Source organism: Plasmodium malariae (assembly GCF_900090045.1).
Source record: "Plasmodium malariae genome assembly, chromosome: 13".
Classification (NCBI taxonomy): domain Eukaryota; phylum Apicomplexa; class Aconoidasida; order Haemosporida; family Plasmodiidae; genus Plasmodium; species Plasmodium malariae.
This window is the reverse complement of record NC_041787.1, coordinates 2,409,716-2,424,431: the sequence shown is the minus strand read 5'-3', so window position 1 is coordinate 2,424,431 and position 14,716 is coordinate 2,409,716. Positions and strand designations below refer to the sequence as shown.

General features: G+C 20.6%; 2 protein-coding genes and 1 pseudogene across 2 annotated transcripts, besides 1 other annotated feature; all 3 read right to left on the bottom strand.

Annotated features, from left to right (window-relative positions):
• Positions 1–492: 492 nt before the first annotated feature.
• On the bottom strand, positions 493–1,165 carry PmUG01_13057400 (annotated as a pseudogene).
• Positions 493–1,165: a sequence feature (Plasmodium exported protein, unknwon function, pseudogene).
• Positions 1,166–5,841: 4,676 nt separating this feature from the next.
• Positions 5,842–7,562, bottom strand: PmUG01_13057300 (PIR protein; the record flags this gene model as incomplete). The annotated part of the gene is made up of 3 exons (XM_029007580.1): positions 5,842–6,015; positions 6,135–7,406; positions 7,536–7,562. 3 exons carry the CDS (start codon positions 7,560–7,562, stop codon positions 5,842–5,844), a joined length of 1,473 nt encoding a protein of 490 aa, XP_028863954.1.
• A 5,938-nt stretch (positions 7,563–13,500) lies between these two features.
• On the bottom strand, positions 13,501–14,452 carry PmUG01_13057200 (fam-l protein; the record flags this gene model as incomplete). The annotated part of the gene is made up of 2 exons (XM_029007579.1): positions 13,501–14,238; positions 14,366–14,452. 2 exons carry the CDS (start codon positions 14,450–14,452, stop codon positions 13,501–13,503), a joined length of 825 nt encoding a protein of 274 aa, XP_028863953.1.
• Positions 14,453–14,716: the final 264 nt, after the last annotated feature.

The window sequence follows — 14,716 nt, the reverse complement described above, 5'->3', positions numbered from 1 at the left end:
TGCCAATGCAACATACTGCATTCACTTTGTTTCATTAAGTACAAAACAAGACGCAATTATTTTTAATTTAGAGCTAATTGTGCAATTTTTTAATTCAAGATATAACCATTTAACATAAGAACACGATATAAAACAGAAAGAATAGCGCCTTAGTAAAAATATAAATTATAACATTTCTATAAAAATTATATGCATTGCGCTGCTGCATATCAATATTAACTCAAATACATATATTTTTCATAAAAACATTGATAGATACGCAAATGTCTGTATTAAATCATAATGTTTAATTAAGTTAAAACAATAGTATAAAATATAAATTTAAAAAAAATAAAACGTTAAAATTCAAAAAAAAGATAACATATTTTTACTTTAGTGCATCAATGAGACCATATGGACATTGACACATTTATAATATTTTAGCAATTATATGTAATTTTGTTAACTATATCTCCAAAAATATTGCATATATGACTTTACATTAAATACAATTTAACGGGAAGACGTATATTTCTTATTATTTATTTTACTCATCAAAGACTTAATTATATTATATTTTTCTTTATATTTGAATATCTTTGGAATATATATAAAAAGTTGGATAAAAATATAAGACGATAAGTTAAACAAATGATACCGGGGAAAAAGCTTCATTTGATACATCTAGAGTCACTTTTATAGTATACCAAAATTCTTCCATTGTTTCAAAATTTGCAAGTATCCTAATTCACGTAGTATGGGTAATCCCATTACCCACATTAATAAAAAATTAATCACACAAACTTTAGTTTTGTAATTTTTAAAATATATTTTTTTCAAAGCCATAATACCAATTCTGCCAATTTTTTTTTAAGAAAATTATCACATACTTTTTTTTTTGATGTATTTTTTTTTTAGAATCTAAATTTTCTCCAAAAATACTTGAATTACAATATATATTTTCTGCAGTGAACATAGCTATAAATAATAAACTATTAGATTGATTGTTTTTTCCTTTAGCCCCTTTTTCATTAATAGATATATCAGTTTCATAATTGTATCTCTTATTTGGTATCTTGTATCCTAACATTATGAAACTTGAATTCTTTTCTTTTTTATATTTTGTTAATAATCGATAATTTTTTGTGTCTAATTTTCTTTCATTGTTAAGCTTCTTATTCAGAGTTTAATTATACGTAATATAAAAACAAAAAAATAGATAATTATTATTTAAAAGAATAAATCATCTCGCTCTAAAAAATAGTATAAATAAAAAAAAAACAAAAAAATATAAATAATGTAAGTTTCATTAAATAATATTATCATACCACATTATTATTAAAAGTGTGTACCCATGTTAAATGGATAAAAACAATAATTTTTATAAAAAGTAAGAAGTTAATTTTTTATTCTATGATATAGGATTTGTATTTATGTAATACATAAGAAAAAAATTAACAATAATAGATCATTTTTATACTGGTAAGAGATACGATATTTATTCGAAATTTTTTTTTTTTTTGTGATTTTTACCTAAAAACCTAATAAAAAATATATATAAACTATGTTCTTTTTACAACGTTGTTCATAAGAAAAAAGCTTTAAAAATGTATCATTTTATTTCAAGTTATTTTTAAAAAAGTAACTTCAATTAAAATAATTTCATTTTATGTTCTTAAATAATCAAATACACATTGTAATTAGTTAATTTTTTTGTAATTAAATAATTTTTTTTATTAATCCTTTTTAAAATAAAACAAATTAAAAAAGAATATTTGATTTCCTATTATACTGAAAAATTCTTTTTATATAAAATATATGAAGCTTATATTACTAATAAATTATTGCTTTTATATTATCAGAATAATTCCTATTTTGGTTGATGCTTTCCTACAAGTAATTCTAATTCTAAAAACATTAAATTTTTGAAAGACCTGCTTATTTTTATTTAAAAATATTAATTATAAAAATGTAACAGTAATAAGAAATAAATAAGAAATACTTCATACAACTTTTTGTGCTATATTATAAAATGATTGTACTTTATCTTCTATTTTACTCTCAAAAATTTAAATTTATAAAAATTGTACATAAAAAATACGTATTTTAAAGGCAAATACAAACCGAATTTTTATATTTGCTTAATAATTTTTTTAAATTATAACTTTGAATTAAAATTTTCACCATTATTTCTAAATGAAATGCTTTTAATTGCATCAACTGAATTTTTTTTTCTTTTTAATTATATTTATTTACAAGAATATTAATGTATATATATAGGTATCACGTTGCAGTAAAATTTTTACAGAAATATTACAAGTAATTCCTACAGCTGAAAAATATTTCAAATGAAATAAAATTACAAATAAGAAAAATACCCTGGATGTATTATATGTACATAGCAAAAAACGAAGAATAAAAATATATTTTATTAAAATATATATTTTAATAATTCTTATGCTCACAATATTAAAATAAATATGGTATACCTTTTTTTTATTTTTTCTAATACATAATATCAGCTGCACATTTTAGACATATAGCTTAACTATTAGCTTGAATAATATAATATTTTGTTAAAAATTTTGCTTAAAGGAATTAATATGTTAATTTCAATTATTTCATTTCAATATGTATATTATCACATAGAAAAACTATGTATAAATTTAATTTACTTAAAGAATTATTATATAATATTAAAACTGCGTTATATTTCTCATAAAATATTGCACTTCCAAGGTTAAAATTAAGAAATTAAAAAAAAAAAAATTGTACAAAAATTAACCTCTAATATTTTTATTGTTTTAAATTGCACATGGAATGATCATGAAATTCAAGAAAAATGTCATTTAGTATCTTTTACTTGTCCCCATTGCCCCATTATTTTATTTTTTCATGAATTGTCCCTTTCTTCATATAAATATACTAAACACATTTAAGAAATTTATAATAATGTTTACATAACTCATAAAATAAGTTATTTAAAAATGTACGTCATATATAATTAAAATTTAGCTATATATTTACCACATATATATAGAATTCATAAGATTTATGAATTTTATTTTTTTTAAACATTTTTTAGAGGCCCTTTACTAATCGTTCTAAATGTATAAACTGCTTATATTTTTGTAAAATTAAAGTATCACAAGCAAATATTTTATATTCTTTATATTATATTTAATTTCCTCTATATCAATTAACTGCGTATTGAGCGAATTACATTATATATAGAAAAATTTACATATATTCATATTAACATTCCAATTTTTTTTTCAGTTCACTGTATATTGAATGTTTTGTTACTAGGTTGTTCTAAATAATTCATTTTTATTCCTTCATTATTTCTGTCTAATGGATAATATATATATTTATACATTTGCCATTGTTATTAAGTAAATTGTTTTCGATTAATTCGTAATCCTTTTTCATATTTTTTATAAAAATTTTATATTTTTTCATTTACACTCTTATGTATTATACTGAATATATGCTTATAATAATATATATTTTAATTAACATTTCAAGCAAAAATAATTTAATGATCTTATTAATGTGCTTTTTTTTTTTTTATGATTTTAAGTTATATATGCTTTTTTATTTACATCTATTTTTCTAACTTATTCATTATGCCGATATGATATATAATATGATGACAGTTTATAGAAGTTAGCATATATTTTTACAAGTGACGGAGAAAATACATTAGATCGTTTTAATTTTATCGTTATAGTTTAGAATTGGTCTTAGAAAAATTCTCTATTTCTTAAAATATTTATTTCATTCATATATTAATATAAGATATATAATCTTTTTATATAATTGTGTTTTTTATTAAGTTTTAATTTATTATACATTATATTAATGAAAATCCATATATAATGATTTATATACATCAATGTAAAACTTCGTGATATTCATTTACCGACGATGCTGTCCTTTATATTAAAATATTCATTTGTTGTATTATTATATAAGTATTCATATATAAAAACACAACTTTTATATATTATTTTAAAGAAAATATATATATAGGAGTAGATTTCTTTCCTCATTAATTTTGAGAAGAATGTTTATTTAATTTTTTTTTTTATTAGTTTCACAAAGTTAAATTAAATTTTCATTTACGAACATATTTTTCGTGTATTCCCTTCTTGAATAAACTCAAAATTTTGATATCCTCCAAAAATCCCTGTATAATTTTTGTTATTCATTTTGTAGCTCGTCATATAATATGAAACAAAATTACACCATTTTATTTTCGAAAAGTACAAAAAATCCAATTTAAAGATATATTCGAATTTTTTTTTTTGCACCGTCCATTAAATTATCAGTCATTTTCCCATTTCCCATGTAGCTGTTTTATCATTTATTTCATTAGAGTACATTAGTATAGCTTTTTATTTTTAATTTCATTTAACCTATTTTTTATTATATATTTTTATATCAATCCCAATGTATTTTAGTTTCTGAGTCATAGTACATAAGTACCTTTATAACAGTATTTCATTTCTGCACAAGCTATTTTTATGTAGTTACCCTTCACGTTTTTAAATTTACAATTAGTATTATCTTAGAGTACATTTTCTTTTTCTTTTTTTTTTCAAGAATAATATACAATAATGCTTCTGTTAAATCTGATAAAATATGCTCACAAAATATATGTTGATAGGGTGTAATAATCAACTTACATCATTTTATTTTTAAATAAATTTTGATAATGATACATACAATCATATCTATATCAATGTGTACCTTTTATATATCATGAAATTGTAAATTCTCACGAATCTATATAAGTTTATAAATAGAATTATTTATCTATGTACTAACCTTATGAAGTCCTCATTTTTTTTATGTACCCTTAATTCGTATAGCATTTAAACATACATAATGGAACTTAGAACATTCCATTAGTAGAATTTGATACAGTAAAAATATTTTTTCACATTATCAATTACTTCATATTTACCTAATATAAAAAGGTGAAGTATTTTTATAAAGTGCTAATGTACCTATAAAAAATTAATAATATTATTCAATAAATAATAAATTGTACACAATTTAATTAACTATTCTTAGAAGGGAGACAAAAAATAGAACAAAAAAAAAATACAAATATGAAGTTATATTTTAGTTAATATATATTTAACAAATGAAAAAAAATAAGAAAAAATATATTAAAAAGTTAAAACAAATTTTTAAAATTAGAAAATAAAATTTATAAAATTTTTCATATATAATCCTCTAAAAAATAATTTTACTTTAGTGTATACATATATATATAATTAATTTCGTCATATTCTCTCTTCGAGAATCGTCTAACACATTTTCTCATGAAAATTTATTTATATATTTTCCTAATTTTTTAATTAAAAATAACGCCTTTTATTGTATTTCTAAAAATTTTTATTATTAAATTTATTACAAAATATATGAAATATTTCTAACATTTTTATATTCTCTAATATAAAATTATTTGTATATATAACTCAATAGAATTGCATATCCTTTTTTATATTTATATATCAGTCATTTCCTATGCTTTAGCTGTTCACCCTTGTTTATTTCATGCTCATATGTTTTATATTATATTCAATTTCTTACAAATTTCCCATGTTTATTTATATTACCTTTCCTTATCCATTACATATTGTTATATCAGTGTGAATCTTGTTTTTTGACAAACTTTAATGTGTTAGTTTTTTAATATATACATTTATTTTTTTCATTTTCTCTGTATTATTGAGGTTTTTGTTTTTCTTAAATTTTCTTATTATATAAAATTAAAGATCAATTCTCATCTGTATTCCCTTTTAAAAAGGATTTCGTAAAACATTATACTTTATTGGTAACATTACCTTAAGAATACTCATGCATATAATAACGCTCAAGTATTCTAATGTTCTTCGTATGTCTACGCCTAGGTGCTGAAATTTTTCCAAAGATAACTGTTGGATAGTCATCATAATCGTCATACCTAATTCTTTTTCTTGTCGATTTCCTACTTCGTATGCGAGACCGAAAGGGCGTAAACTAATGTACAAACATAAAATATATATAATATGTTTATTTTGCAATTTTGTTTTTTTTTCCTGATAATTTATAAAAATTTGTATACAGTATTCATATTTATTATATAAATTAATATATACCTTATAGTAAATCAAAAAAAGCATCAATATTCCTACAACAAGACAAGCTGATATTCCAACACGAAAAAAAGTGGACGTTAAAATACTACTTGGGCTTTCTTGAATATTCAAATAAGAGGGGATTTTAGTCCCACGTGCTATTTTAATTGTCGATATTGGTAAAAATCTCTCTATTCTTAATCCAAGAGTCCCAGTTGTACGTACATCCGGTTCTATACAGGATACTCCCTTTCCTTTATTCAATAAGGAATTCACACATACACTTTCATTGCGAGCACTTGTAATTTCTCTTACATTCTCTGACGCTAGAAGAAATGGTGATATCTTAATTCCGTATTCTGTAGTATCGTGATGATTTACTTTAATGTTTCTGGTTCCACTTGCTCTTTCGTTAACTTTACCTTGTGCAGTAACATCTCCTTGTGACGATAAGTGTTTCGATTGTGGAGATCCTAAACTCTCGACTGATCCATTCGCTGTATGTTCGATACCTCTAATGCTATCTTGTGGTGCTTTTCTAGCTACAACACAATGAGTTTTTTGTCCAACACTCAACTTCCCTGAGCATATAAGAAACTGGAAAGCTGGGTCTCCATCTTGGAATTTATTAGAATCAGCTTGATATACACCTTTTGGGGATTTTTCTAATTTATTCTTTCCTTTTTGAAATTTATCATTTATTATATCCAATAGTTTACTCGGGTTATATTGATCATCACAATTAAAATATTCGCAATTTTCTACTTCATATCCGTAGAGAGAACAACAACTAGAATAATTTTCTTGATATATTTTCTTTATGTAATTAATATATTCATTATAATTTTTGTTAGTTTTTTTATCTAAACATTTTGTTCTCAGATAATCATAATTCTTAAAATAATCGTGCATATCTTTCTCTATATTGAATTCATATAAATTTCCATAATAATAATTGCTACAAGGACATATATTTGCCTTATTGTTAATGTCATTTCCTTCAGTGGAAATTTCATTAATAAAACTGGAAACATTAATGCTATTTTCTTTATGTCGCATCAATTTTCTTATTTCATCATATATCCAGTAAGTAAAATGCAGGCAACAGTCTTTACAATTACTACAATTCATATTCTCTCTTTTATTCATTTTTCGTAAATTGGCTAATACCATACACTTTAATTTTTCAATATTACTTTTATCATCACATCCAATATTAGAAGTTTTTGAGTTGTCCCCCTCATGGAAATCTTCATATAATTTTTTTGCAGGTGAATCTTTTAAAAGATCATCCTAAAAATTGCACCAAAAATGTAAATTATGTAAAAACATAAATCTTTGTTTTATAGAATATTCTACTATTCTTTAAGAGAAATAGTATCTTTAAATTTATATCATGAACAAATTATTAAAATATATTACCCATTCTTTCTTATATTGAATCGTCATTGTATTTAAAAAATTTCTAATTGAATATAACAACAAAGATTATTGTAAGTATGTATTTGTAAGAAACGAAATAACATAATTTACTCATACATCATTTATTTATAACAATTTTAGAATCTTAACATATATTTTTATATCAAATATTGCTTTTCTAATTTTAGATTAGAATTAAATTAAAATAGCCTAATTCATTTCACATAAATCAAGCGTTTTAAATTTTTTAAAAATTGTAATAAAAATTTATAATAAGATACTCCATGTAAAACAAAAAATCATATATCATATTACTGTTATACATACTTTTATTCTATAAACACATGATATATAATAATACTATTAATACTCAATAGAAAAAAAAAATTATTAATATATTCCACTACGAAAATACAATTTGAATTGAAACAATTAATAATTCTATATAATTTTAGAAAATTTTATTTACAGTAGAGAGATATTTCGTACAAAAATGATAAATATTATTAATTAACAAATTATAACTGCTCTTTTAAATTCAAAAGGCACTGCTTTAACTATTCCTTTAATTTTCTTTTAGCAGTAACAATATTACTAATTATTATTACATACATTTTCTACAATCATACTACAAGTATCATATATGAATAATTGAAAGAGAAATAAAATTTACATTACTATATATATAATAAAGAAAACAAACATTACTAAAAATAGTGTACAAAATACATATAACCCATTAATTTTATTAAATAGAATTTTCCCAATATGTAATATCCTCATTTTATAATTTCAGAGTGTTCTCCTCTATTTCTCTACGTATAAAAATTGTACAAGTAATGCAAAATTTTATTTTGTTTTGTACTTCATTTATCAATATGGCGTGTACCTATTTCATTTAGTAGAATGTTTTTATATATAATCTATATATACAATATAAGTGGATGTTCTAATTAATTACCAAAATGAAATATAAAGAAAATAATATGTTTACTTTTGTTAAACATATATAATAAGAATAACGCTATCACTTTTATATTTCTAACATAATAACATTACAGTTACAAATTTAATTAAAAGAAAATTCATATACTATATATGATCAGTATGGTATGTGTTAAGTAATGAGAATTTAATTATTAAGTTTATTTTATTTTTCATTTTTCGTAATGTAATTATTATAATAAAAGATACAATATCTACGAATAAATGTATTTTACTAGATATACCATCTATTTGCTCATATTTGATAATCCTTTTGTATCTTAATATAATTTAATTTCAAAAAAATATTAAAAAGAAAAAAAAAATTGTAATTCTTACACTACTATGATAGAATATATTTATAATAATAGTCTCAAATATGTTTTTTATTATTATTATTTTTTTTTTTTATGGAACATTTTTCATTCAACTCTGTTGGGATAATTGTATTTTTACATTTTTAATGATTGACTAAAAAATGTATTTTGATTGAAAATTTTGAAATTTAAGAATATATTTGTTATTTTATTAATTATATTTCTTACTAAATGTGTTATTGTTTGATTATAATTTTACTTATAAGAGGAAATAGCATTGTTAATTTTGTTTTCTTTTTCTTTTATACATTAATTCTCATATATAAATAATGTTTATTATTCTGCACAATTCATACATTCCAAAACTGAAATGAACTCGTTAAATTCACGGAAGTATAAAATAATGTATAATTAAAATAATTTCATATATATATATATATTTTTTTTTTTTTTTTCATTAAAATTTATGAAATCCTTTGCGCTTGCATAATTCTATAAATTATAGCATAATGCAATAATTGCTTTTTAATAATCGTAACAGTTTTAATAAATAACAAAAAATACATTTTGATAAAAAAATTATAAAAATATATAATGAAAATAAAGGCATAATTATTATAGTAACTTTCACTTTATAACCGTATTATGCTAACAATTTTAATAATGGTAAGTTTTCAATATTCGTTTTATATATAACGAATGTTTATAAAAACATTCTTCTATTTTTATCGTTTTGCATATATTGTATGAGTATTGAAAAGTATTTTTCCCTTTATATAATTATTTCACTATTCTTTCTTTTTTCTATACATAATTCGAATTTATGAATAATCTGATATTTTTGAACATATTTTATTCATTTTGATATTGTAAAGTTAAATTAGATATATTGTTAAATTAAATATATTTAGTATACGATGAGCAAAAATATTATAATTTACATAATTTATTTTCACTACATTTAAAATATATATACTATTTTTAAAAAATAAAATAATTTATAGTAAAATTATGAAGTGACTATGAATACATTGTATTAATATTGTAATAAAGTATATGCTATAATTCTGACGTTATTAAAAATTTAAATAAATTTATCATCTACAATTTTAGTCCAAAGGGAATACACTTACTTCTTTTGGAGTTACTAAAAATTCTGACATTTGTATTCCGTTATTCTTGTTTATAACTTGTTCTTTTATTTTTATTTTTTACTTTATTTTTTTCGTTTAATTCTTTTTATGTATATTCCTACTTAGGTAATTATGTTTTCTCTTTTAAAGAACTTTAAAAAAAAATAAAATAAAACAGCAAATTAAAAATACTTATTTATATATAAATTAATACATTAGGGTTTATCGTTAATTTACTTAGAAAATTATAGTTCAGAAAAATATATAGTATATTTTGGAGTTAATACATGCAAGAATGAAATCCATAATGTTATAAAACATTATGAATTATAGGTACTAAAAAACAATTATATGCCCATATATTATATATGTATGTGGGGGTATACGTGTTGAATATTTTAATTAATGCTTTTTATTAAGCCTTCATTTATATAAAGTTTTCATCTCTTATTTCAGTATATGTTTTTCATGAAAGTTGTATTATAACTATAATCTAAAAAAAATAATCTTTATTTTCCACAAATTATAATATTACAAATTAAGGGTAACACCTGTTATTATCTTCTTATATAGGAGGATATATGATAAAAAATATTAAATTAAAAGTGACATTATGTTAAAGGTAAGAATTTTATAATGAAATAATTGGATACATTTATTCTTATTTTTAATAGTGTGTAGATATATATAGAAATCTTTTAATTTTGTTCATTAAATATTCAGAAGTATTTACATGGATCTAGAAAAAATAATAAATATTTTTCTCTCCACATGATCGCTAGCTTCAATATAATTAGGTATATACTAAAAGGAAAGTATATTCTGTTTAAAAACGGCAGCATAATGTAAATAAGATGATTATTAAAATTTCAGTTGTATATTATCAATGTACAAAAATATAAATTGGGGCTTAAACCCATACATTTTACTTAATCCAAGATACATAAATACTGAAATTACTACACTGTAGACGAAAAAGAAACATGAATACTTAACAGTATTATATCTCAAAATAACTATGAACAATGTTATTATATTTACAATTAATGCGACAGAAAGTTTATAATATATGGTGTTACACACATTCATACATTTCGAAGAAAGAAAGAAACTAATGTAACTCCAGCATTAATTAGTGAACTCCTAAAAAATTACAAAAAAAGTAAAATGGTAATTGTGAAAAAAAATTAAAAAATGAATTTCCCACTAAAGATAAAGTTAAAAGGTTTTCTTTATAATAAGAAAATTATTATTAAAATAAGTTATAGCACCTATTTTAATTAATTATGAATAAACATAATTATAACTGTCTTATTCAAAGAGCTTGGATAATTAAGCATAAATAAGTCGTACAATGAAATATAGTAAAAAGGAGAAAACAATAATTATTATTAAAAGGATCGAAACATACATTTAACAATATGTGATCAAAAATTCTGATATTTCGTATATTTAGAAAAGATAAATACTGTAGTTGTAAAATTACCTAAACATTTCAATTAAGAATATTATGGTTACTCCAAATCTCATTTTGTACGAAAAAAACATGTCTGATATAAGAACAGTATGTTTGTATTGTTTTCATTTATTTCCAAAATTTTTATTCAGTGCTTATGTAATTCCTCCAAAGAAATATTATTTCGCAATGTGTATTTTAAAATTAATATCAATTAGTAAGATGAAATAAATTTAAATTATACCACTGAAATGTTTTATGATAAATGCATAATATTGTAAAAATATATATATCATATTTGCTATAATTATTCCTTATATATATATATTATTTATATATAACAAGATATTTTTTTATAAAGTACAGCAAAAATTAATATTAACAAAGAATAAACAAAAATTTAAACATTTTATTAGAATTATTATTTACATTAATTCCACTTTCCTTGGGTACGAATAACCCTATAAGCTTGTCTAATATTCTCTACGCCCTACTTGTACTTTTACAAAAAAAAATATGAATGTGTTATTTCATTAAGTACATAATTCATTTTGTTGTGCATGTAAATTCTGTAATTAAAACATAAATTAGTATTATATTATCATTTTCATTTGAATCTATAAAAAATTCAGTATAATAAAAAAAATTGATATATTAAGATTGCTCACAAAAAATTTACTTGGGAAATATTATACATTATACTTATTTAATTAAGCCTTGTACAAAAGAATACCGTAATTTTTTTAAAAGTCCCCATTAAAACTTATCTAACAAAGTAAATTGTCACCATGTATTTATGAACTAGCTATAAGAATAAATACATATATTTTTTTTTTTCAATTTTTATTTAATAAATAAGCGCTATAAATAATAAAGAGTTACAAATTTCCAACATACACTGTATGTTTTTTATGTTCGCCTAAAATAATATTAATATTGTACATAATGTACTTATATACATGAAAGGTGACAAAAATATATATGTAAATGTCTTTATACTGTTGCGTGATTATCGATGGTATATATTAATTTTCATTATCCCCTAAGATAATTTATATTACAGATATACAACACATTTTTAGTAATTTACTATTATGAAATAGAAAAAAGAAAGCATTTATACATATTTTACTGATATATGATTAGATTGCGTTCACTATTTTGATTTTTTAATAAAGTAAAAAACCAAAAAATATATACAGTATATTAATTTATAAATTTTTATTATAATATATATTTAAACAACTCCGCAGTGTTGAAGTATCACCACAAATAAACATAATAAAAAAATAATAAATGTTTTTAACTCTTCATTTAATTGTGAAAATTCATAAGTTCGAAGTTTTTTAGCAATTATAAATAACACATATTTAATAAAGATATTATTTAATTACACATCAATATTTTCCCTTTTAAATCATTCAAAGAGAACTAGGGGTTTGTGACAAAGACACTTACAATATATATATTTCGTAATATTTATATCATAAAACTATATTATAGAATAAATATTAAGTTTTTATTAAAAAAAGATATATATTTATGTTCCAATGCAACAAAAAATGTTCATTTCGTTTCATTAAATACATAAGAGGACAATTGTATTTTTAATTTAAATATAATGATACTATTTTTTAATTGTATTAACAAATAATAACTTATTACAGGAATAAGATAAAAATAAAATTATACTTTTCAGTTACCATTATAAATTAACACAATATTTAAATAAAATTATATGAAATGTTGTTTATACATATTAATTTTAACACACATGTATATATTTTTCATAAATATATAGTTAATTACACAAATATATTCATGAAGTCGTAGTGCTACGTTATGCTAAAATAATACTTCAAAATAAAAATTGAAAAATAGTAAATTAAATTCGCAAAAAAGCAATAATATATATTGTTTGATGCTATCCATCAAAAGGACTGAAAATGTATAGGTATATTTATAAAATTTAAGCATTTACAAAGATTTTTTTTTTAGAATTTAAATAATTATCTTACAGATTTTATTTCATATTATAGTTATTTACGGAATGAATTATATAACTCATCAGCATTTTACCTTTTTCTGTACTTAATTTTCTGATATTTTATAACTTTTTTGTGGTAATAAAAAATCATTAATATAAGTGTTATACCTAATATAATTAATGGTATGTAATATATTAGAGTTCTAAAAAAAAACGAGACAATAGTGGCCTTATTATTACTTTCTAATATTACACCCATCCACTTTAAAGGAGATTCAAACAACCTATTATGTAAAGCTTTCAACCACTCTTTTGAACGGAGATTCATTATCCCAAACAACCCATTTATAAGCCCATAACCACAAGAATAATCTAATATGAATAATATTGATAACAACAAGAGAAACACTAAAGGCAATGAAAGTCGTAATCCATATATTTTACATAATATTTTCTTGTACAACTCGTCACTAATTGTTCTGTTATTCTTAAGAAAATTCACGTAATCCAGTTCTTTGAATAAATTTTTTTCTAAACGGGAATAACTTTTTGTTTCGAATATACAAGATTTATTTTTCATAGCTTCTTTATTTCCTTGAACATTTTTGGATGAACTTACATTTGATCTTTTGTTTTTTTTTATGTCTCCTTTTTCATTATTAAATATATAATTTTCACTGTTGAATCCATTATTTGGCATTGTTTCTTTTAAACTTCTAATACTAGAATTATTATACTTCTCACATATTGATAGTAACCTATAGGTTTCTCTATATAATTTTTTATCATATGTGTAGTTATTATACCATAATTTGTTAAACGTACTCTAAAAAAATAAAATATATACTTTTTATTTAAAAAAGTAAATAATATTATCATAAAATAAAGTATTAATAAAAACAAAGCACGAAAAATGTAAATAATACAAATATTCTTAAATAATATTATTATACTACGTCATCATTATGGTGGCATATCCAAGTTAAAACGATAAAGAAAATAATTTTACTAAATAAAGTTGATTTAATTTTTTTTTCCATGATATAGATTTTTAAGCTTGGAAAATATTTTGTTAAGATAATATGAACACTGGTATAGTATAATTCAATTGTAAATAATATACTATATCTACACTTTTAATTTATTTTTATTTTATTATTATGTTTTCATAAAAATATAATGAAATAAAAATAACAACAAAGCATTTTATAATACGTAGAGAAAAAAATATCTTTAAAAATTTATTAAAAAATTTTTATTTTAATTTTATTTGTAAAAAAGCTAAATTAATTAAAATAATATAG